The sequence below is a fragment of the Amblyomma maculatum genome, chromosome 2 (genome assembly GCF_055883805.1).
Source record: "Amblyomma maculatum isolate TAMU_Amacu chromosome 2, ASM5588380v1, whole genome shotgun sequence".
NCBI classification, from domain to species: domain Eukaryota; kingdom Metazoa; phylum Arthropoda; class Arachnida; order Ixodida; family Ixodidae; genus Amblyomma; species Amblyomma maculatum.
Window position 1 is genome coordinate 96,059,790 of NC_139345.1, and position 23,989 is coordinate 96,083,778.

The following is a 23,989-nucleotide window of genomic DNA, read 5'->3' on the forward strand; positions in this document are numbered from 1 at the left end:
TTACAGCGCTCGATTACTGTTCCTAAGGACGCGGGATCGAATCCTGGCCTCGGCTTCAGCTTTTCAATGGAGGTGAAAAGCAAGGCACCCGTGTGCTGTGCGATGTCAGTGCACGTTAAAGAACCCCAGGTGGTCGAAATTTCCAGAGTCCTTCACTACGGCGTCTCTCACAGCCTGAGCTGCTTTGGGACGTTAAACCCTCAAACCAAACCAATTAAGCCGGTACTGTGCTCGTTGCATCCGCTTGATCCCTGCCAACTTCTTAACCTCATCCGCCCGCCTAACTTTCTGCCGCCTCCTGTTACACTTGCTCCCCCTTTGAATTCCAATTTGTTACTCTTAGCGACCACCGGTTATTCTCTGTTCGCACTATGTGTCCAGCCCGTGCCCATGTTTTCTTAATTTCCGCTAAAATTTCATTGACTCGAGTTATTTATCTCACCCACTTTGCACGCTTCCTACCTCTTAACGTTACATCTACCATTTGTCGTTCCATAGCCCTCTGCGTTGTCCTCAACTTAGGTAGAACCCTTTTCATTAGTATCCACGTTTCAGCCCCGCAGGTGAGTACAGGTAAGATGCAACTGTTTTATACTTTCCTCTTGAGCGATACCGGTAAGCTGCTAGTCATAGCCTGCGAGTACTTGAAATGCGCTCTATCCAAATCTTAATCTCCCACTTATTTTCCTTTCATGGTCCGGATCTGCGGCTACTACCTGTCCTAAGTAGACACATTCGACTACCACTTTCAGTGATCCGCTACCTATTGTAAACTGCTGTTCCTTCCCGGGGCTATGAACGTTACCTTAGTCTTCTGTATTATAAGTTTACGTCAATTTTTCCTCCTTAGGTTATTAATCCCTTTTTGCAGTTTGTCCACTGAGCTGCATAACAATGCAATGTCATCAATGCATCGCAGATTGCTGAGGTATTCTCCATCAATCCATATTACTAATGTTTTCCATTCCAAGTCTATGAATACTTTCTCTACGCAATGATGAATAGTACTGAGGAGATCGTGTCTCCTCGCCCAACTCATTCCTTTATGAAACTTTTATTACTGTCTTTACGGAAGACTTTAGTTGCTGTGCAGCCACTATAAACATCTTCCAGTACTTTCAAATACGGCTCACCCACAGCCTGATTTCCCAGTGCCTGCATTTCTGCATGCCTGCAGCATGAATTCTGCAGAATTCAACTGAGTCAAATGGTTTCTCAAAATAGATGGTTGCTATATATATATAAAATCTTATTATATTCCGGGCACTTTTCTATCACCTCGTTGATAGCATGAATATGACCGATCGTACAGTACCGTTTCCGAAAACTTTCCTGATCATTTGGTACATTGAAGTCTAAGGTTGCCCTGGTTCTATTAGCTATTACCTTAGTAAATACCGTGCACGTAATGAATAGTAAGCTGATCGGTCCAAACTTTGGAACTTCCTAACGTCCCATTTTACTGTTAGCGTTCTTACATGATTTCGGTACTCTAGAGGTCATGAGAGATGGCCTATATAGCGTAGCCAGTTTTCCCAACACAATATCTCTACCGTCTTTCAACAAGTCTGCAGTTACCTGATTCTCTCCAATCGTTTTCCCTCTAATCATTACTTCTGATACTTTCTTTAATTCATACCTCATTAGCAGCGAAAGTTTAATTGCTCTATGTTTCTGCTATTATTATCATCCTCGTTCTACTGCACAGATTAGTATAGAACTCCGCTACTTAATTATCCTGTCCATATTGGTAACGAAATTGCCCGACTTGTCTCACATGGCATGCATACATCTGATATTTGTCTATGCCTAGCTTCCTCTTGACTGTTTTCACACTACCGTCATTCTTTAGAGCATGCTCAATTCTCTTCATGTTATACTTATGTCAGACACTTTACGCTTACTAACAGCTTTAAAAAGCACGGCCAGTTCTATCCTGTCTTCTCGTTCGGAGGCTTTCATGCTTCGGTGTTTCTTAATAAGATCTTTAGTCTCCATAGATAGCTTATTGGTATCCTGCATATCTAGAGTTATGCCTACTTGTGCCGCGCACTCAACATTAACGTTTATTGTTTTACACTAAAGTTGCCTTTTTCGGTTAAAGCTGAATCTTCATTCTGTAGCGAGATTCTGAATTCCTCTACTTTCCTTCTCCCCACTAATTTGTTCATGGACGTCTCCTTACAAACCTGCTTTTTCCCCATTCGAATTCGGCTAATTCGATACCTCAACATCTCGTGGACATTACATCGCATCTTGCCGGTTACCTCCCCATCCGACACAATGCCTTGGTTAGAGCACATTGTCAAAACTATTTTATTTTTGCCTGCTCATTCGGGCTTTTTTATGTCCACTTTCGTTTCTTCCTTTTGTTGAAAAAGGCATTCATAATTCTTAAATTATTACGTTCTGCAAATTCTGCAAAAGTACTTTGCTATTTCTAGAGCTTATGTCATAGTCCTATACTGCCTAGAATCCAACTTGCTTCTTGCCAACCTTAGAATTGAAGTTGTCGATCAATACAGTATACTGATTTTTTACTTTACCCATTGGTGACTCTACGTTCTCATAGAAGCTCTCGACTGCATGGCCTTCATGACTACATATAGGCGCGTAAGTCTGCACAACCTTCAATTTCATTTAATTTCTATACTCCAGTTTCTCATGCAATTTAGGAGGCTTTGTGCTGCTTACTAAGCTATATTACGATGCTTGCCACCCTCTTTTCAATGCTGTAGAATGCACCTATGTTTCAAGCAGAGAAGGGAGAACTAGGTGTAGGAATCCAGGTCAATAAGCATTGGCTTATTGACCTGGAATCCTACACCTAGTTCTTCCTTCTCTGATAACCCACAAAAGCACAGTATGTGCCCGCCCTTTAATGCAGTATATTCCTCATTTGTCCTTATAAACTTACCAAGCAATAATAGATCCTTAATGTCCTCAAGTTCCTCAAATAGCACTGCTAGACTAGCCTCACTTGACAACGTTCTAACACTATACGTTGCCAGGTTCACTTTTATCGCTACATTCAGCAGAAATAAATTGCGTATTGTTCCGCAGTCTCATCTTAGTTTCCATTTCCTACTCACCTACGCTGTTGATCGTGGAACTTGCGCATACCGTTGATTAGTGAGGTCTAGTGAATTTCAGACACTCATTTTTTTCTGCGCAAAAGACAAAACAAAACGAATCAATGATTGCTGCAGTCTCCAAGGCTGGATAAAATCGACCAGCCTTTCTACATTTCCTGCTGGTGGTTACCGCTAGTTAGGCAAGAGTCCGAGCCATCAGTACGGCTGCTGTTCCCTTCACAACAAGATGCAACCGATAACACGAAAAGGCACTCCTGTCCATAGTTCTTTTTACTACACGCGAAAAGTTTATCAAGTAAGTTGGGTCCTTGTTGTCTAGAATTTTTTGTTGCTGTTGTAGTTCTGCGTCCCCTTTCCATACAATCCTTGTCATCTGGTAGCAATGTACACCCCCCCCCCCTCCTCCGCCATTACCATAGTTGCTTTGTTAGACAACTTTATTTTCAGGGTCACAAAACATCACGCATATGACCTTGCTTGTTTCGTTTGCGAGGCAACGGATCCCCGATCTGGATTATAGCAATTGCACGATCCCCCCCCCCCCCCCCCCCCCACTAAAAGCCTGACTAATGACTAATGGATGGGAACGTGCTCCTTACCATCGATCTTCATTCGCAGAAAGAACAAGTGGAACATGTAGTCGTGCAAGCCTGTGGTCCACGTAACTACACGACATGCTTATATAAGCATTACACGCAGGAAGGTCTCTGCACACCATACGCCTCGTACAATGCATGGGACTCTGCCAGCTTCTACCAGGGTATGGCTAACTTGTACCGATGAGCAGGACACAGATGTCCCTTTCCGCAAGTGTTGAAGAGAAGCATGCAGTCAAGCGCTCAACATTATCGAGAGCAATTTATGTTGCACACCATTGTTTCCACTCTGAAGGCTGTTTGGCTACGAAATGTGGTAGTTTATTTGCGTTAGTCCACACATTACGCCTTTGAAAACAGCTTCCTCTTTCTTTCCTTCCTTCTTTCTTTCTTTCTTTCTTTCTTTCCTTCTTTCTTTCTTCCTTTCTTTCTTTATGTCTGTCTTTCTTTTGTGATGATCTTTCTACATTCCCGAGCTTGAGACGCTGTTCACGCCTTGCATTCCTTGTATTGAGAAAGTAAAAATGAACAGCAGCAGGCAGAAAGGTTGACCACTGCTAGATCAAGTTAGTTTCCGCGCTAAGCCAGATCCAGCTCAGAAAACCTCAGACGAAAGGCCATCAAAATTAGACGGGACATGACAAAATCAATTTTTTACCACTGTGTGTGGAAATTGGAACAATAAATGGCAACTGCCTCAAACCTAACGTAACTAATCTTATTCAAGCTGCAGTTTGTTTTTCCATCCGCTAGTACAGTTTCTTGTGTGCAGCTGTCTCTAGCAGATTTAGCTTTAATGGCGATGGCCGCGACAGCTCTAACGCAGGTCTTGTTCTGGTTCTCAATTTCCGCTATTCTCTCTTCCTGCGGATTTTCAGAAGCGTCAAACAAATTGAAAACGGCGTGCAGATGACTTCTACCTAAACGAGCGATCTGACGCGCCAAGTGAGATATTGACCATTCCAGAAATTATTTTGGTTCTATTTGAGATCGTGTTTTTTCTCCGGCTGGCGTGAAATTTGAAGGCTTGGAAGCTTAAGAGCTCTCAAGACGTGTTGACAAAGAGTTCGTGTCTTACTTTACGATAAAATTAAAAAAATATATATATTTTAAAGCCTGTCTTGCAAGTAGGCTGCAGCATATACTTTCCTGCAAGTGTACAGAAGATCAATCGCATCTTTTGTATGAAAACAAGTAGTAACATCAATCGCACTTTTTTTATGATAGCGAACAGTGCTTCCTCGTGTCACTCGGGTTATTTTATAGCAATATTAGGAGGTGCGAACTTTCCTTGTTACTTTTCTCTCACGTTTTTCGTGTCGCAAGCGATTAATATTTGGAAATGAAATTTCGATCTTGTTTGTGCATCATTATCTACAGTGGAAGCCATCTGAAGGTCTGCAAAGCTAGTGTGCTCGAATGCTCACACGCTTCGCTTACCATATCGCTTATTGCAAATACGCTAACACTGCCCTGGGCTTGTTATAATGGCTTAATACCGGGTGATGTGTTGACTCCGTGATTCGCCGAAAAAAAAAAAAAGATCGCTTCTTTTTTGTAGAGTCAGAGCACTTAAGATGTGACTTAATTATACACTGTTACTCTCCTGCCCGGTAAAAAAAAAAAAAAAAAAGAGTTAAAAAATAAACACCTGAAATTTTTATACCCGCCATAAATGCCAATAAGGATGTGCTTCGCCAAGCGTGACCGCGAGAACTCGGGCGCTTAACGTTCGTTACGTCACGACATATCCAGGATAAGAATACCTCCCTCTTTACGCCTCAGCGCTAAAGCGCGGGTGTTTAACTTCAGAAAAATTGTAAACGACTCAGAAAGAGAAAAATGGCCACTTGTCAAACACTTAGGAATGGTCCTCAAGCAGGTGACCACATACAAACGTGACCCCAGGGGGAACAGTGCAAAACCTCCAGAGAAAACAAGAAAGAGACCAGGGCTGCAGAGGCGGTGATCTCTCAAGATTCGTGCGTCTACCACTGCGGGCAAAGAGAGCTGATGACGAGCAGACAGTCGGAAGGCGTCTAGAGAGCGTGTGTGCATTGATCTAGAGGCCGCTATACCGTGACGAGGCGTCACATTCGATTCGAGCGCCGTCGTCCGCAGGTCTACAGATGACTCGTTGTCACGACTGACGGGGACACAGTAACCCGAGAGTGGGTGCAATTGTCTCGCGTGACACCAAGCAATCGACGGGAGCAAATCGTCCCAGAGTTTCGCTCGTTTCTTGCTCAAACTCTCGAGCGTGTCTCGCTATTCTCTTGCCGGGTCGCCACTTGAGGGCAGGACCCGCTGGGTCACCGGATCAACACCCGCGACACGCCATAGGAAAGCGTGTTGCTGGGCGCTGCGTGAAACGGTATCGGCGATCATTTATTTGATGATCACTGCGTGCGAAGCAGCCGAGGGAGTGCCATTGTCTCCTGTTTTGGCGCACACGCACTATGCACACGAAATAGCTCGCACCCTTGAAGCATACATCCAGGACAGGCTGAAGGTCGTCGGAGTCGTGTCGTGTTGTCTCCAAACTAGGTAGGCCAGGTTTCGCGTCTACCTCGCCATCTGCCCACCCTGTCCTGCTGCACCCGCTTTGCTTTTTTGAAGATTCCACAGAAATAGTGAAAGTAAAGTATTCAGTAATAACATACAGTCAAGAGTTGCGTTGATTAGTACGCAGATCAATCTGCTTCCTCTAATCCAGATCTATATCAAGATCTAGAGCTGCGTTGCTAGCCTGTAAGCAGCGCAGCTGTCGTAAATATAAAATTACAACTAGACCAATTACAAAAACTACTCAAACGTTTTAGTGATTTAGAGGTTCAGGAGAGCTGTAACGGCCTGCCCGACTGGACGGCTCATACGTTAGTCGAGCGGCTTAGAGATTTTTGGCCAAGTCTGTGCTTGCTGCTATAACTGCCTGTCCAGTCACGGATGAAATAATATGCATTTTGGAGGTCGGACTCACTTGGCGTGTAATCTACCAAAGCTCCAGGGTGTATTTAATATTAAAATGTTTGAAGACTAATTTAGCCAGGTTTGTTTGTTTGTTTGTTTGTTTGTTTGTTTGTTTGTTTGTTTGTTTGTTTGTTTGTTTGTTTGTTTGTTTGTTTGTTTGTTTGTTTGTTTGTTTGTTTGTTTGTTTGTTTGTTTGTTTGTTTGTTTGTTTGTTTGTTTGTTTGTGTCAAAATTAGCACATCTTTGGTAAAAATTATGAAAAGATAAATAAGAAACCTCTGCTCAAATGTTCACGCTCCAGACAGCCGCAAGCGCCCATGCTCGGCTCGAGAGCTGCTCGCGCGGCCCGTAGAATTATATATAATTATATTAAGGTTGTATACTTACGTTTGTATCTCCCGCATCCATCGCCATGAAGCAATAATTATCAAACAGGCATGATTCGATCCCCGGTGAACTATGCTCTCGCCACGACTTGTGATGTAAATAAAAAGCAAACCTGTAGTATGAATTTTTTGTACAATCACTAACAAACGTTTGTGGATCAAACGATAGCGGATTGTTTTTTTTTTTTTTTTTTTTTTTGATGGCAGGCAGGAGGGCCAGGCAAACCAGTTAAATAAAAAGCCTCGAACCGCACATGGTATCCTTGCTATATCCTATAGAACAAATACCTGCTGATTGGCTAGCCAGACAATGGATAAAATATTTCTATCCCATCTACCCGCATGTCGTATACTTTTGTCCGCGACTGTTCGTTCATACTCGCCGACAGTGAAACGTGGGCCTCGCATATTTGCGCGTTTTCGTCGGGAAGTATAGCCTTTCTTTAGATGTCTTAATGCCCGCTACGTGAGTGCTAGTATAACAGACAAACATCAATCAGGATTAACTTGTAATAGTGAAGCTATGCAGACTAAATTAAAACTCTACTCGCGAAACCTAAGATTGGCTTCACTGCAGGTTCTTACTGTACCGAGTGTAAATATGGCATTGTACGATACTCATTATGGAGCATATAGATAAAGGTGCGGTTATAATATTACGAAGCAGGCTTCTGGCATTTGAAAATTTCTCACGCCTCCAGTTATTAGGATCCGTACGCGAGTGCACTAGTGGCATGCGTTTACGCATGTATAAGATGCCTCGTAATAGGCGCTACAAATGATTTTATTGCCTAGGAGTGCTCCGTAATATCATGGCCATGTCTGTACACTGTTACTTGAAAATTTTTATTTGGACGTGCAAAAGGCATCCTTTCACGTATACATCAATAGTAAATACAACACTTCAATTTCACCATTCTTGTCCCTACTTCCTTTCCTGAAGATGAAAAGCAGCAGATATTTTGTCTTCTTTAAATTTATTCCAGAGGAAGTACAAGCTCAAAAACGAATTATTACTGGAAGAACACAGATCGAAAGTATTTTGTAAGCTTTCTATGTGTACGTGATCAATGTGGCAGAAAATGGCCCACAAGAATACTAGTACTCATTTCACACGCGTTCCAAGCAGCCCATCCAAATGTCGCACGAGACGTATTGCTTCGCTATTGCTACTGCTTGATCTTAAACATCCCTTACATGCAACAGACTCCCACGCAGTGATGGCTCGGCAGTACACAGGTAAATGTTGAAACAACAGCACGACAGGCACACATCAACATATTCATGTGTCCGTCTTGCGCACGACAATAAATAACGTAAGCGAGAACTAACGCATGTTACTAGTTTCCTCTTTTTTGTTGCGGCATCGGTTGCAATCGGCTGAAGAAGCTCTTAGAGTGCAGCAACGTTCTACTCTTTGTTCCACCGAGGAGTCCTTATCATCCGACAGGTGTAGTTTCTCCACCGCCAGAGCGCGTAACATAGCCCGAGAATTCCCACGAAGTGAGAGCAAAGATCGGAACAGGAAGTAAATAAGTAGGCGGACCGAGTATCTTCGTTTCCAGCGTCCACGCGAGCGCAGTCGAGCGTGGACGTAATTCCGGCGTCGAGGCAGCACCGGCGCCGTCCGTCGGTTTGATCGCGCGTCACCGCTGCAATGGGACAAAGGCGACCCGGTGAACCCGGGGCGACAACGGGCTCTCTAGCGATACTGGGTGGGGGCACTGCGTGCGGCCCAAAGAGAAGACACGTAATGACCTGCCAGAAAGAATGTGGGCTGCGCCCATTGGCTCGATCTCAATCTACCATGTACAGACAGACAAGCGCACACACGCAACGGACACAGGCACATACGAAGAAGACACGATACAGTGGCGACGCCAGCTGCCTCCGGCTAGGTCGGTTGGTCGGCCTTTCCGCGAGGTCGGAAGAAGACGTCTCGAACGAGCTCAGAGTCTTCTGGCGTGAAGGACAGCGCGGCCCCTGCACGTCGCTTGTCTAAGCGCTAGCTTTGTCGATTTTGCTCTCGATCTGTTTGTATCTCGCTCACTTCGCCTTGCCTGTGGTCAGCAGATGTCTCACTGTTATTCACCAAACATATCTGTCTTTTTACTTTCTTTCCTTTTCTTTCCAGTGAACAGAGAGTCAGACAGAGAATGATCGGTGATCTGGCAGTACGTCGTCCAATGACTACAAGTTACACTGAGAGACATAGAGAGAGCGCTCACAAAGTTGAAAATGCCTTGATAATTCCGCTGTGGGCATTAATCTGTACGGTAGCTTGCTACCTGTAATCTCTAACACGTTTTCTCAGGTATGAATACTGTGCTGCATCCAACTAAAAGGTGATTCGGAAAGCTTTATGAACGAACGCGATCTTGTATAGACAATGCGCACGCAAACGAAGATTAGTTGTTGCGAGTGAAAAGCTCATTCAGTTCGCATCGCAATTAACTAATGCTTACCCTAACTTTTCAAATCGACACGCAGTTTTATAGGGAAGAAATATTGCAGTAAAGGTAGACTATCCACTAGGTGGTAAAGAGACTACTTCGTACGTTTTTGAGATGTACCGTTCTCTCCAAACTGAGGCTCCTGCGGAAGGCACATCCAAGGCAGGGGCTTCGCATAACAAAGGCAAACAAGTCGAGCTACTTTGCCGCGCCACCTCTAGGAATTGATCAGGCTGACTGCATGGATGCTTGTGCGTCTTAGTGCTACGTTCCAGGCCCGATATTCTGTTTCGGCGCATTCCATTTCACATCGAGCAAATTGAGTTAAAGGTCGCAGTCATATACATTGCGTTTACTTTTTGATCGGCTTGTATCGTGGCATTAAAATACTAGAATAATTCCACGCGGAGAACCTGCATGAACCCACTGATGGCGCTCCTTTATGTCCCTAGAGTTCTATAGTAATCTAGTCTATAGTCTATAGTATATATAGTCGCTAATTTATATAGTAATTAGCGCCTATAGTAGAAGTCAGAGGTGAGCATAGTTTGACCATGCTCACCTCTTATTATATTATGGAAAGTTTTACCATCGCGGAAGGTAGACGGAATGTTTATTCCACAAAGGTTGGGCACTTATACCAACATGCTCCGCAAACCTTTATCTCTACTGAAGGAAAGGTATGCGAAAAGGAAAGGGCAGAGAGACCCTAGCTATATTTATGAACAGCAAGAAAGCCGTATAGTTCGAATATTATAAGAGAAGGCAGGATGACAGAACTAAAGCCCAGCATTTATAATTTTATGTGTGTCATCCGCCATACTCCCCAGTGACGGCCCCACGCCGGGCGTTTTGTTGCATTCCTTCTGTACTAGCAGCCAGCGCAAGGACTGCTGAACTAAAGGCGATTCTGGCGCGTCCAAGCCTTGTGCACTCTTCGCAAAAATAAAGCAACAAACGGCTTCATTTCGAGCGCAAATGTTTTATCATTCGTTTTGAGACAAGCGTGCAACAGTGATTGCCCGCTTTTCTGTAGCTGTTTCAACAACCCAGCAAACCAGGCCGTACACACAGCAGATTGGTAACTCCCTGCTTTCCCCTCCTGTTTCCCAGTATCTGCGTGAATGCTGAAGGTGGAGGAGAGAAAACCATATCAGGGGAGTAAGGAAGAGCTGTTGTCTATAGGAAAGTCATGAGGCAGTTAGGAAGGAGAGCACTGAAGTATATAGGCTGGCCAACGCGAGGAAGCGTCACGTCCTTGGACAACAATCTGGACGGGCTTAGTGTTCGCCTAATGTCATCCCGGTCTCCGCCGCGACCGAGGAGACAGACCGCGAAGCAGCAGGCGAGACACGGCTGCGACGACAACGACTAGATCAGCGCTATCTCTACGCCGCTTTCCATACAACAGGCACAGAGCAAGCTTCACCGTCGGTCCATCCCGTCGAGACAGGGCTCAGGGAAAACAGCCCCAACTTCCCATCAAGCCCGGCAGCCAGATTCTGCACTTGCTTTTGCGTGCCTTTGCTTCATCCCGGCAACGCCACGGCTACGACAGAGGCGTCGCGAGGCTTATGTCTTCTGCCCCATCGCCCCAATTGATTTGCTCCTTTGTTAGTGTTTTAGGGTGCTTTTCTTATTCAGAAGCCTCGGTTCCTCTAGTTTGTTGGGGCACTTGCGTTGTTCTTCAGGGTGATGATCTTTCTCTACCGAGACTGGGACAATTGCGGATTTGGGTTGACTAGTATAGTAAGACAATGCGGTCTGGTCCGCAGCTCCGGATAAATGTAAAGATAAATAAGAGATACAGGAAATCTGGTTGTATGAAACAGGCGCTAAAGGCGACTACATGTGTTTCTTCTCATATATCCATCCCGTGCTTCTGTCAAATGAAAACTATTGCGGTATCTCAGTGGCATAAACTAGAAAAAAACGCATATAACCATATTTTCTAACCTCACTGCAACGATAAGAGAGTTTAACTCGGTAACAATTTTTGCTATACGGTAAATCGCAAATATGCAATAACAAAGATGAAAGGATGGAGAGGCCCCCAGTCTTCCCCGGCCTAGTTAGTGCTTATCGTGGAGTAACTTCCCTTCTGAAGGGCGAAAGCATGCAGTGTATATAGACGATAAGCCCCAGCCGGCAATCAGCTAAACATTGAATTCTTTTTTTCTACGCGCTAATTGCCATGCTACTTGCACACATTTTGAGGGTTCTCGCGTTTTTTTTTCTTTTATTAGTTTGCAGACACATGAAAAGCACGGTCCGTTTGGTCAATCGAAGACCGCATTGGCACACGGAACAAAAGAAGAACGCGACAGAGGATGAAGCAAAGAAAGCGTAGTCACCGCACAAAATTCTGAAGATAACCAGGTCGTTCGAAACCCGTCTACGAGAGAAAAGAAAATGGCCGAGGGGATTTCAGTATTTGGGAAGTCCGGCTACAATGTCGCTTTCAATGCCACATTCGTCGGATCCACGAAGAATCTTGAAGAAGCCTGCAAGCAGCAGAAAACATGCGCAAATTGAAAATTCTAGAGCTGGTGCCAGACTCGCTAATAGTCACAAGACTGCATGTTGCAAAAATAACGAAACATGCTCACACGAAGAAAGCGCAAGGTGGATTTACACAAAACTCGCTCCTTCGGCTGCTTCTCTTTCGGGAAACGTGAAGTAAGTGCACGTTTGTTTTGTCATTTTACTATTTTGTTTCTAAAGAGGCACAGAGAAGCTAATGTCCCCCAACTATAGAACAAAATTCTCCTTTCCTTCAGATTTGAGCACGACGTTTTTCCTCTGCACTTTCCCATAATGTCAGTTTTTATAAGCTTTAATTAAATCAGCTTGGTAGACGCCCAGTTTCTTATTAATGAGCCACGAAAGATTGGTGGCCGAAATGTTTAGAAAGCTCTAGAACATGAACGCTATTCGCCCCAAAAACACGAAAAGCTATTAGCGTTGCGATACATCGCATGATTAATTTTAAGTGTGGCGAGCTTTCCTGGACGACGGCAAGTGGTGTCATCTGGTGTCCACCACAAGCTAAAGAAAAGTAACTGAACGGGGATACGTTGAAATTGTGACATTCCTCGAGAGATCCTGCATGAATATAGCGGTTAGTATGGCTGACGTTTCCACTCCGCTGTTAAATAGGACCTATAAATGATTCCCGCTGTCTCAGGGACTAATTATTCCGACAACCATGGAAAATCAACGGGATGAATTGGACATCACAAAACTCTCAGCGATGAATTTAAGTGTTCACAGCTCCACGGCTCACGGTGGCAGCCGCACAAACTAGCAGAATTTGTTCAGGTTTCCCGGGTTGCTGCCATGTTCCACTTGTTAACGCTTCATTTATGATCCGCTAGACATGCAAAAGAGCGTCCAGTTCAAACTCCAAATCTTTGTTGTGTGTCCTTTTCACATTGTGTGTCGTACTAGCACGCTGGTACTTCAGAATGGCAGCCTATCAACTTACTCAAATAGTCTCCCTATGCCACTTTTTAATTTGTTTCTGTTGAACGACTTCCCCCACTGTCAAGTTACGCATATTCGTCCAAGAGCGCTTGCGACACGCTCTCTTAATTGCCCTTTAGTGGTGTAATCCTGCATAAGCTTAAAGTCCGCGAGGAGGAACAACTATATATATTAATGAAAATCGGAAGGAACCTCAAAATTAAGTGCTCCCTCTGCCATCTCTCTACATCTTCATAATTAAATACCTTCTCCCGTTACCCAGCAACAGCTCCAGTAAAATTGGCGCTAGTGGGTGCTTTTATTGAATCTGTTTTTTTTTTTTTTTCGTCGCACCATAATCACATCCTTCATCTAGACGTGGAGAGACTCGTTTTGAGTGGCCCCCAAGGCAGCTGCCATCTAATGTGATCTAGCCCGGATGGTCCCTGATACGTTGCGAGCAGTAATCCGCACATGCGAAGGTACTACATCACAGCGACGTGAGACGAGCGCTACTTCTCTGTCACGTATCGATAATCCGGACATTGACCGAGGCGCGCTTGTGTAGGTGGCTAATTAGCCCAGGCGCAAATGAGGCAGACCGCTATGAGTTACATGCTTTTTTGTAACTGTGCATAGGTGAGTGAAATTTTCAGCCTGGATTTTAAAAAAAAAAGAAAAGACAAGAATAGTAGCATATTGTTTGCAGACGTACTGGTGAACGTACGTAGATCATGTCTTTTCCCTTGCTCTGCTATGAAGCTTCAAAGTGGCCTCAATTGTGCAGTTTAAAGACTACGAGAACGTTGCGTAGGGCTCGCAAAGGTCTTAATGCTTGCTTACACGTAACCTCATAAAGAGTGCAGGTCATACAGAACAGCGATTATCGGATTATAAAAACTCTCAGTTTTTTTCACCGTTCTCCGGGTCCCTCGACATGGCGGCCGACCTATATCTGTTTCTGACAGAGGAGAGTAGATAAAGGAATTAGACGCCAAATGAATGCCACATCGTCACAATCTCATTTTCACAAGTTGACTAATACGGCTATTCAAGATAGTTGGTGCTGAGTGGTTTCAGAAATATAGATTGTCACGAGGCTAGGACATGACCACACCCCAAACATGCGCACTAAAATCATATTTTCTTCGCGTGGTTAACGTCTGACAACGTATTTCTTATATGTTTTGCTTAACTTCTCGCAATGACCAGACAACCGTTATCCCCGCTAATCTCCACGTATCCTTCTCTTCTTGCACTATAATCCTTAGAATGATCTTGAGTGATTCTTCCTCAGTCTTAGTAAGGGCACACGCACACCTGAAAGCCGATTCGTTATGATAATGGAACACTAGGAAAGCAGGGAGGGGCCGTAACAAACCGACCACAAGTCGCGCGACGTCGCCGACTCGCAGGTGCGCGTTTGAACGTACAGGCCCGTCCACTCTTAGCCCTAACACGCGAGAGCGTGACCCCTGCTTTCTGGGGGTTTATTACTTCCCATCCAGCCGCTTAACGATAAGAAGTACCAGGCCATGCGCCTCTGCGCCTAATCCCTCTTTGCTTTGATGTGCGGTCGTTTCGGACGCAGTGGTACTTTGAAGAAAGCGACCACCTGCTCGCGTGTTCACCCTAATAGTACACGACCCTGTACAACGTGCAAGCTACATCTTGTGCGGCACGAGCCAGACCTTTGTCGCCCCACTCGGTGTTCCAAGAGTTCGCTGCCAGCCAGTAGGGCACTCCGTTCTCGACACCCCAGCCCAGCAGCCGGATGGCGTGACCGCCCAAGGCACTGTCCGTGTGTCGCTGGTACACTCCTGCACGCGCGCACACACACAACCTTCACTTTAGCGCGCTATTTGCTGTAATAATAAAAACTTCTCCGGTATATTCCAGCCTTAAGTCTATGGCGTTTTTAAACTTTGTTTTTACTTCACTCTGCTTCACCTCACGCGCGTATAGCATAATACAGCTTAAATTGGCTTGAGGTAGCGCTGACTGAAAGTGCTGAAATAAATTTTCCTTTACGTTAGAATTGTATTTATCAAAATTCCTCGCTTTTTTTTCGTATGACAACTACATATTTTGTGTTCATATTTAATTAATTTTATTTAATTCGAAACTTGAACTGAATGCCCAGACTAAATTAGTCAATTTGTGTGCACAGTTAAGGTGCCCCTATCTTTCCTTATTTCTTTTTTCGAATTTTTTTAGGGTCAAGTTCCTGTTAGCGTTTGGATGTCGTAACTGCGGTGACAATTTACGAGATTTAGTTTAATCCAGTTATAAACTTCGCTTTTCCCACCACTTTCTCTCGCTCACTAGCTCACTTTCTCTGTCTCTTTCTTCCTAACTCGCTTACTCACCCATTCACTCATTCATGGTTTAAATGTCTGACGCACGCATTAATGACCGAAAGGGCCATGCCACAAAATTCTGCGCCCTTCTCATGTATGCCCGTAAAAGAGTACCGTACCGGACTTGTAGTGGAGGAAGTCCTCGTACACGGTGAAGTCCGCTTCCACGGGGCCATTCATCATGATCTCGGCTTGAATCTGCTTCGCTTTAGCAGGCACCGAGTACGCATGGCGGCCTGCGTGAGGAAAAAACGGGAGCGCAACGGTCTTGTTAGCAACAGGTTCACCTTACTGAGCTGCGGAAGCCGTGGACGTAGTGCTCGCTAAGCACATGTGTCAGCTGTTCATCGTAGGTACTGTGCCGAGCAGTATGATGAAGCCCCGTTTTTCAGTTGAAGGCGTTCGAGAAATTTATATGGGTGCCTGGGCCGTATTTTCACCAGAATTATTTCCCGTTTAATTCTCTTGACTTATTCCCATTGGTCAACCCCTTCGACGTCAGAGCAGGCGAATGACACTACTAAGGAAGTTTTAAAGTAGTTTTGAAATCAAAGACCGTACCTGACAAGAGTAAAGGTGCTAGAAGAATTAATTAATGAATTAAATGGCACTAAATATAACCTGAAATAACTTTTCAATAAGTTGCAGCTTCTATTCGATGCTAAATGACATTGCTTCACGAACTACCTCTTGAGGGAAAGTTTCGTACTCCTTTTGTGCAATTTTATAAGCAAGGTAGCTTTTTAGTCAAGTCACATTTAGTTATGCTGCGTCTTGAGACTCAAGGATCGAGGATTATTGATCAGAAGTGACATAACTTGGGAGTTTTCAATCAGGGATTTTTAAAGTATGATTGCTTCATATTGGCATAAAACACGAATCAAAGTCAGCTCTCGATTCTCACGCAATCTCTGAGTCTCATGAGTGTCACTGATTATGAATATCTCATGGCACAGATCTACAGAAACAATAAGGAAATACAGCAGGGCAATCAACCTTGCCCTGCTATAACGAGATTTATAGCGCCAGATATTCATAAATTCAGGCTTGTTTGGCTTTCGAGCAATCGGTTCGAGCAAATATTTCGTAAACGGACACTGTAACCATTTTGGCTAATATGCTCTGTTCCTTTCAGTTTCTCTGTTTGTTTGTTTTTTCGCGAGACACAAACGTATTATGATAACACTTATGCTTCGCTGAACGTATTATACCCTCAATGGGCCCGACTGCTGTGCGTAAAAAAGCGAAGGCAATAAACTGCAGCTTATAATCCAAAAACAATGCAAACGAGATGCAGAGTTGCGATCATCCAAAAGAAAAAAAGACCACGTACGCTACCCGTGCTTGCAGGGCAGCAATATTCCTCAAATCACCCACCCGCCTCTTTTGCAATCTTCACTGTTCTTCTAATCTGCAGTATCGAATTGCATACTGCAGCAATAACGATGAATATAGTGCCCCTTTGGCCAAAACTCAATGATAAAAATGAATAAAATAGAATAGATGTTGAGTAGGCGCCTTATGCTACCGAAACCTGGCACGCTATCAATATGGAATCGCAAGGGAAGGTGTCTACCAGGCCCCATCGATCTACCCATTACCAACGAACGCGAAGGAATGAGGATAACAGATGTCCCGCAAAGGCTTGATTGCTTTGCAGCTCTCTTGAATACGGCGCGCGAACCGAGCCCCGTGAGCACCGAGGGAAGGATTCCCCGCAAAGTGGAAGACATAGCGAGATAGGTCGTTTAAAATTTAGCACACAAACGGAATGCAAAGTAGAGGAAAAAACGCCCATTGATTTGATGGGGCCTGGATACCGTTCACATGGCAGTGAATTTCACTTGTGTGAGAGACACGTAATATTTTGGAATGAAGCGCAGAAATGTAGCCAACAAGCGTAGAAGATAGGCACATTGCATTTAAGATGAAAAGAATGCGGTCAAAACGCAAAATCTTTTGTGGTGCTGAGCATTTAGTAGCTTACGTTTATTATTCAGTATTCAGCAAATTTACATTTATTATATTTAGTTAGGATCTGAAAGAAGCACAGCATAAGCAGATATACCAGCTTGACGACGCCCGGAAACTGATAGAGAGCAGTGCCATCGACTTATTAGGCAATAAAACAACATGAAATATAAATACATGAAAAGGGATAAGAGAAATACTCGCTGTAAGGTACAAAAATAAAGGATTCAGTGTATAATAAGAGAAAGAAGGTGGCTACATAGTATGAAAGAGCACTGAACAAGGGTTGAGGGGGAGCCGCAGTTCGCAAGGCGAGCCAACGTTCCGACAAGGAGACTCCTCTTCGTATGGACGACAAGTCCTCTTGTTTTTCAGACAGGGGAATGAGTGATTACTCATTAACGCCCACAAGAGTGCTGTCATGCGGCCACTAAAGAAAGTTAAATAGCTATCTCTGAAACTTCGTAGTTGAATAAATAACCGTGAAATCCGAGTACCAAACTCGTGACCACAGCCTGTCCGGGGCCACCAAATGTGCTAGCCAAGACAATTTTTTAGAGCGCGCGAAGAAAGGAATTAAGTTCGAGCCGGCGCTAAGACGGCCAGCAGACCAGGGCCCGCTTGCACGAAACGATCTTAAGACTGTCTTAGCTAAGTCCAGACTTAGCTGGAGTGTAAAGGATTAGGCCGCTAGCATGGCCGCTTAAGACTGAAGTCAAGACTGGGCTTCAGTCCTGACTTGAATAAGTCGCTTGTGCGATTACGACTCTAGACCGTCTTAGTTAAGACACAAGGACGCCCGGCACCTAAGTCGAGAAATTAGAAAATACATAGATGCGCTGGCCCTGTCCTCGCGGTAAGATGTAAACATTCGATCAATCTTGCACTGTGTAAAGTCTGTACCATTGATTTTTGCGGCTTAAGATTGTGTTACGAAGAAAAATACACCAAGTGGTTGCTGAGGGCGTTCAGGGAAGCCACTCCGGTGAACACGAGCCGAACCGAAGCGTGAGGCTTGTTTAAGTCTGGACCGTTTAAGTCTGGACTTAGCTCCAACTTTGTCGTGCAAGAGGGCCATGGCGGACTCATCAATAACTCGAAGTGAGAAAGAAGTCTATGCGATGCTTAAGACCACTCCCTCAAGGCAGAGTACTTCCTGCGGTGTTGACGCAGTGTTCAAGACTAATTCCTGAAGGTAAAGTATTTTTTTCTCTAACTACAAAGTATCACAGAATGCATTATAGCTTTCGATTGCAGCCGTATGGGCACAAAGGAATCACAAATTATTACATGAATTACGAACTGTTACTAATGTACTCCACCTTAGAGGATACGCCTAAAACATCAAAAATAAGCGTAACCAATAAATGAAGCCCTGGGATTGAAATGTTTATTTCCAGATTCATCTAATGACGGTAAAGCACAAGTCGGAAATAAAGACACGCAACAAATTTAAACAGATATAATAGACGCTCACTAATACAAAGCTTTAACAGACGTACATATGTAAAAACAGAAATTTCAGCATGAAATAACCCAACCATCAAAACTTCAGGACAAAACTGTGCAAATTTCGTTATTACTGAAAATGCACGAAATTCTCACTTATGTATACCTACGAGCTCAGAAGTAGCTAATATAAAAATGTCTAATTCCCACTAGAAAGTACGCTATCAGAGCTGAGTGAACAATACTTGGCATTGATTAGTTGATCACCTGAAGATCATAATTCTTGCGTATAAATAGCTCCTTTTTTCAGTTGCTTTTCGCTTCTGTATCACATGAACAAGTCCGCGACGTTAGGCATGCATGATCTCTAGCATACAGGGTATGTTTTTCAGACAAGAATAACTAAAATGACAACTGATTTATATAAGGCAGGGGCATAGAATGGTTTGAGGAAATCGAAAAAAAAAAAAAATACGCTTCTTATGGCCGCGCACACTTAACACGAATTAGCATATACGGGAATGAAAGGGGTAAACATGCCTTTTAGCCCACTCGCCTTAGGGGCAGGAAGTCTTTCCGAAGCTTTGGTGTAGATTCTTATAACTAAAAATGCAGAATGCTTATAGTCTCCAATGGAACAAGATTCCCTCTTCAAAACATGTGAAAGTCTGGCAATCATTAATATTTTAACAGAGGTTTCAATCTCCCCTATTTGTTTACCTCGAAACCTCCACTGCCGTGGTTCAATGTCTGTTTCTATTGGTATTGCATCAAGCTACAATGATTTCTGGTGGGAACGTGCTTCAACGTGCTCCAACGTGCTCCTCTTGACAGCAGTCTATCATTCCATATATTTAGGGATCGGAATCTGCACCAGGTCTTGGCACACTCTGTTCTTATTAACTATTCATGCGTGAGATCAATTATGCTGCTCCCGTATTACACTCTCGTACTTAGAATGTATGCCAGATGTGGTTTACGCCTAATATCTGCAGATGAGCCAGGAGGTATGCCGTAAGAGGAGGATAGCTACTGACCAATTCTGGCTGCCTAGGGCACCTAGCCGTTTTTTTCTTCTCGCGTTTATCAAAACCTGAACACAGCGGCCAGGATTTGATCCCGCTACCTTGAGTGCGAGCTCAACACCTAAACGCCAAAGTCAATAACCATCACCACGAAAGGCGAATAAAGGCTTAGTTGAATCGTAGTTGTGAATCAACATTTACCATTGCAGTTGTGTTGCTTACCGTAGTGCTTGTCGTCCATGAAGTCCACATCGTAGCCTTTGCGGCACATACGTACGCATCGGGGCGTGGGAGGGATGGTCTTGTCGCAGGGTCCCAGGGTGCCGTTGACGTGGTGGTCGCACGCCTTGATCGGGTACGGCATGCATCCCTCGTCCGAATCGTAGTTGCCGCCAGTTACGATGCCTTTGTGTACCCAGTAGCTCCAGGCAGAGCCGGGGAAGCCGCCGTTGCACCTGCGACCGTTGGAAGGTAAACAAGCTCAAATGTGTGGAGATGTGTTCCTCAGCGGAGCACTGGAATCGCAGGAGGTCAGCCTAGAGTGCTGTGCGGACCACATGTTCGACGTAGCCTTCAAAATATCGCGCAACATTCAGCACATCAGACGTTGATAGAGGGACTGAGTTGCAGGCCCTACAGCTCACTTAAGTGACTTGTGGTCCCTTTATTAACCCCTCCTGTATATAGTGAAAGAGGTTGCGGAAAATCTTCGAGCGCCAATGTCACACTAAACAGCCTGTTTCCAAGCAATGCCTGACGTCTATGCCGCAGACGGAACGCTCGACAGGACGAAACAGTGGGAACATTGGAAAAATTGCCCTTTTCATAACCTTCCCACCAGAAGTACCAGTGCGGACAAAAGTAAACGGAGCACGCTATTTTCTCCCAACATTTTTTTACGTGTTCCCTAATTATAACTGACAGCCGTGGTATGTGCTGGCTGGTAGTAGACAATGCACTTTCGCTTCGGCAAATGATGTGTTCTTATGTCTAACGCAGGAGGTGGCTGTAATTTCTACAACAAAGCGTGCTTCGTTTACTTATGTCCGCACCTGTACGTATAGGAACCTTCAGGAGGAGGAGGAGGAGGAAGATGAGGAGGAACGGCAAGGAGTTTAGCCCGTAAAAGCAACCAGTTTGCTACCCTTCGCTGGAGGAAGGGGGTGAGTGGATATGAAAGTTGTGAGAGAGGGATGGTTGACGTTAGTACAGTCACATCGCAGACATGCCACATCACATCACGTCACAGTCATATCACTTAACATAACAGCAAATTCATAGTCTTTCGATTAGGCCTAAGGAACCTTCAGTGTGCCTCGTACATAAAGCACAGGGATTAAAGCAGCGATTGAAAGTAATCTTGAAGGCCAACGCAGCCCACGTCTGTTTGTCCAAGATGCTGATTGTCATGAAGTGGAGTTTGCATAATATCTAGCAGGACACACGGTGAAAGATTCGGTCAGGCGCTGCCCAGTGTACTTGTTAGCTGCCTCTGGAGGCCTTCTCAGGATATCGACTCACCCTAACATAATCCTCGTGCGAAACACCTTTGTCTTTACTGAAGTATGCATACCTTCAGCAAAACTGCTTCGGTCATGTCGCATCACCGGGAGCCATTGTTTTTCTTTCTCTTATTACTACTTCATTTGTTTAGAGCAACTTTTGGTTCCATGTACTTCCGCATCTGAAACCTGAACGTAAAATGCCGCATTGCTACTGTTCTCTTCTATGAACAACCACTTCTTACAAAAAGAAAATTTGCCTCTAAGTAGAACGCGTTAGCATACAGATGAATCAGTTCATTAACCCAAAGAGTAAAACACACGTAATCTTGGCTCTAACATAAACATTTACGTAAGCAAACCGGTCGATAATTGACTCATCAGTCTAATCCCGTCAGGACTAGTCCATGCAGTCACTTCAGTCACTTCAAGTTGTGCGTCCTGAATGGACACTTTCAATACCTTAGTTAGAGGATGCCTTGCAAAGTTCCCTATACCATGTCCTATTCAGAGTGGCCCGTGGCCTACCTGAATGAGAAAGCCAGACATGATCGAGTTCAGCTAGCAATCAATAAGGTGCATTGTACGTGGAAACCACTGACCCCTGTCTAACACGGCAAATAACGTTAAGACGCCACGAGCGAGAGAAAAGAAGGCGAAAGTTGATCGATTTTCGTGCGTTGCTTACTGTCTCTCTCGGGTCGCATCAAGGCGAAATCCTTTATACGATCATGAGTTTGCGCAGAGAGCGTCCATTCGCAGAGGGTTTCTCACCATCCTTGTCGAAGAATGGCGTGCTTTATGAGTTTTAAAAATAGCTGTGTAACATAGAGAGTGAAAACAAAAAGTGTCTATGTTCAAATTTTTGTTGATTTAGAGTATTTAGTTAATTAATTAAAACCAAAATATTTAATTAGACATCTATATAGGCATTGACCTCGATAAAGTGTCGTGGCGCCAAAACAACCACGGACGTAGGAATTTGTGCAAAATACTTCAAAATTGTGTTCAGAACAAGCAAAAGCTTACACAGCTTTAATGTCAGTCCTTATCAAAAGTAAATAGAGCAAAAAAGAGAAAAAGGAGAAAAAAGGAGCAAATTAGTGGAAAAAAGGCAATTAAGTGCAGAGATTCGCAGGAAATTATTTCGCCTTACCGCACTTAAGAGAGATCTAAGTGCCTCCAAATAATTTTTTTTTTTTTATCCTACGCTGTGGCCCCGTCACTGTGCTGTTTTTAAGATTGCTATTATTCACTGAGAGCAGTTATGCAGTCATAATAAGTGTACTGCTTATAAAACGCGCACAAGAACCGCTTTTGCTACTGTTTCTTTAGGTAGGAGACGTTATAAGCCACTTATTAAAATATGTACACTGTCATCGCAAACGGGTATTTTGTTTAAGAAAAACGCGCTTAAAGAGTGCCCGCAGAGCATCTCTTTAAAATAACTTACAGGTGCGTTTAGCTAAATGTCAGGTTAGTTTATCGACATACATTTTTTCATGCCCGTTCATTTATAGAAGCAGTCTTATGAAGTCTTAGTGTAACTAGAAAGCTCAAAGCAATCGATTGTACAAAGGATCCTTTTCTCTTTTTTGGATCGTTAGAATTGAAGCCCCCCCTCCCCCCCCCCATGCATACCATTACTTCGCAGAAAGAAATAAGAAGTATCTTCCGCACAATGCAGCCTCTCATCTCTTTTTTTTTTTTTCTAGTTTATGCAATTCGAATTATAGTCTATGTATATCGGCAAACAAGACAGGAAAGAACGTCTTGAGATCGCCTGAAAAGCGCCATCTCACTGAATTCAATATGCCCGAATCTCCCTGCTCCTGCGAATTCTTAATGATTATTATGCTCATTAAAAGTCTCTCTCTCTCTCTCTCTCTCTCTCTCTCTCTCTCTCTCTCTCTCTCTCTCTCTCTCTCTCTCTCTCCCACATGTCAGCGGATCCATCTATAGAAAGCGTGCACGGAGAAGAACTATACCAGAGGAAGCCCGTGACTCAAGTACCCTATGGAGCCCAGCATTGCAGTGAGGCCTCGGTGACTACATGGGCACTACAACGGTGTCATTCGAAGTACTTCAGCGAAAGAAAAAAAAAGAAGGCGGTTCACCCACCCTGCTCCGCATTCCGTGCAACAGGACAGCACATCGTCAGCGGCTAGGTGGGCAATGACTCTTGGCTTTCCCTCCGGAGAATGGATGCAGGTCCGATCTGACATGGCTTCCACGGCGCCGAAGGCCTGCAAAACGAACATGCTTTTTTTGCGCGCGATCGACGAGAACAATCATTTTAACGGCATGATTGCGAAGATGGTTCAAGTGTAGCTTGCGTATAACCACAGCAATAGAAGCTGAATTAAATGTTTGCCCATTGCATTTGATGAGGATAGTGGTAAAATTAGGAATAGTGGGGCAGCATCCCAAAACATAACGAAAAGCTATACCCAACTGAGTGAACCACGTACCAAGATACAAAGAAGAGCAGACCAGCGCTTGCTAGTCAACAAATCTTATTTCTTCAATAACTGCAGTTCTGCACTGTTTAGTCATCATGAATCTTTGTCAACAGTGCAACTCAGCTACCGCCTTCATCAGGAAATCGAAATATTGGAGTCAGAGATCGCTACGACGCACTGGGAGTGCAGTCTTAACCAGCAAACAAAGAACTAAACAAGTGCCGTGAAGTGTTCGAAACAAGTGACATTCAGCGC

At 44.2% G+C, this 23,989-nt stretch overlaps 1 protein-coding gene and 1 long non-coding RNA gene across 2 annotated transcripts in view; one reads left to right on the forward strand and one right to left on the reverse strand.

The window, feature by feature from the left end:
• LOC146199310 (uncharacterized) overlaps nucleotides 1–23,397 on the forward strand; it is a 77,389-nt gene extending 53,992 nt beyond the window's left edge. Inside the window, exon 4 of the long non-coding RNA XR_014705064.1 lies at nucleotides 23,220–23,397. This is a non-coding gene — a long non-coding RNA (uncharacterized LOC146199310). The remainder of the gene's footprint in view (nucleotides 1–23,219) is intronic.
• The window catches only part of LOC146199311 (cathepsin B-like), a 31,383-nt gene continuing 19,114 nt past the window's right edge, over nucleotides 11,721–23,989 (reverse strand). Inside the window, exons 3-7 of the mRNA XM_084594781.1 lie at nucleotides 23,394–23,518; nucleotides 19,993–20,225; nucleotides 15,445–15,561; nucleotides 14,657–14,785; nucleotides 11,721–12,004 (exon numbers count right to left, since the gene is read on the reverse strand). Of these exons, the coding sequence (XP_084450907.1) occupies nucleotides 11,928–12,004; nucleotides 14,657–14,785; nucleotides 15,445–15,561; nucleotides 19,993–20,225; nucleotides 23,394–23,518 (681 nt within the window). The 3' untranslated portion in view covers nucleotides 11,721–11,927. The remainder of the gene's footprint in view (nucleotides 12,005–14,656; nucleotides 14,786–15,444; nucleotides 15,562–19,992; nucleotides 20,226–23,393; nucleotides 23,519–23,989) is intronic.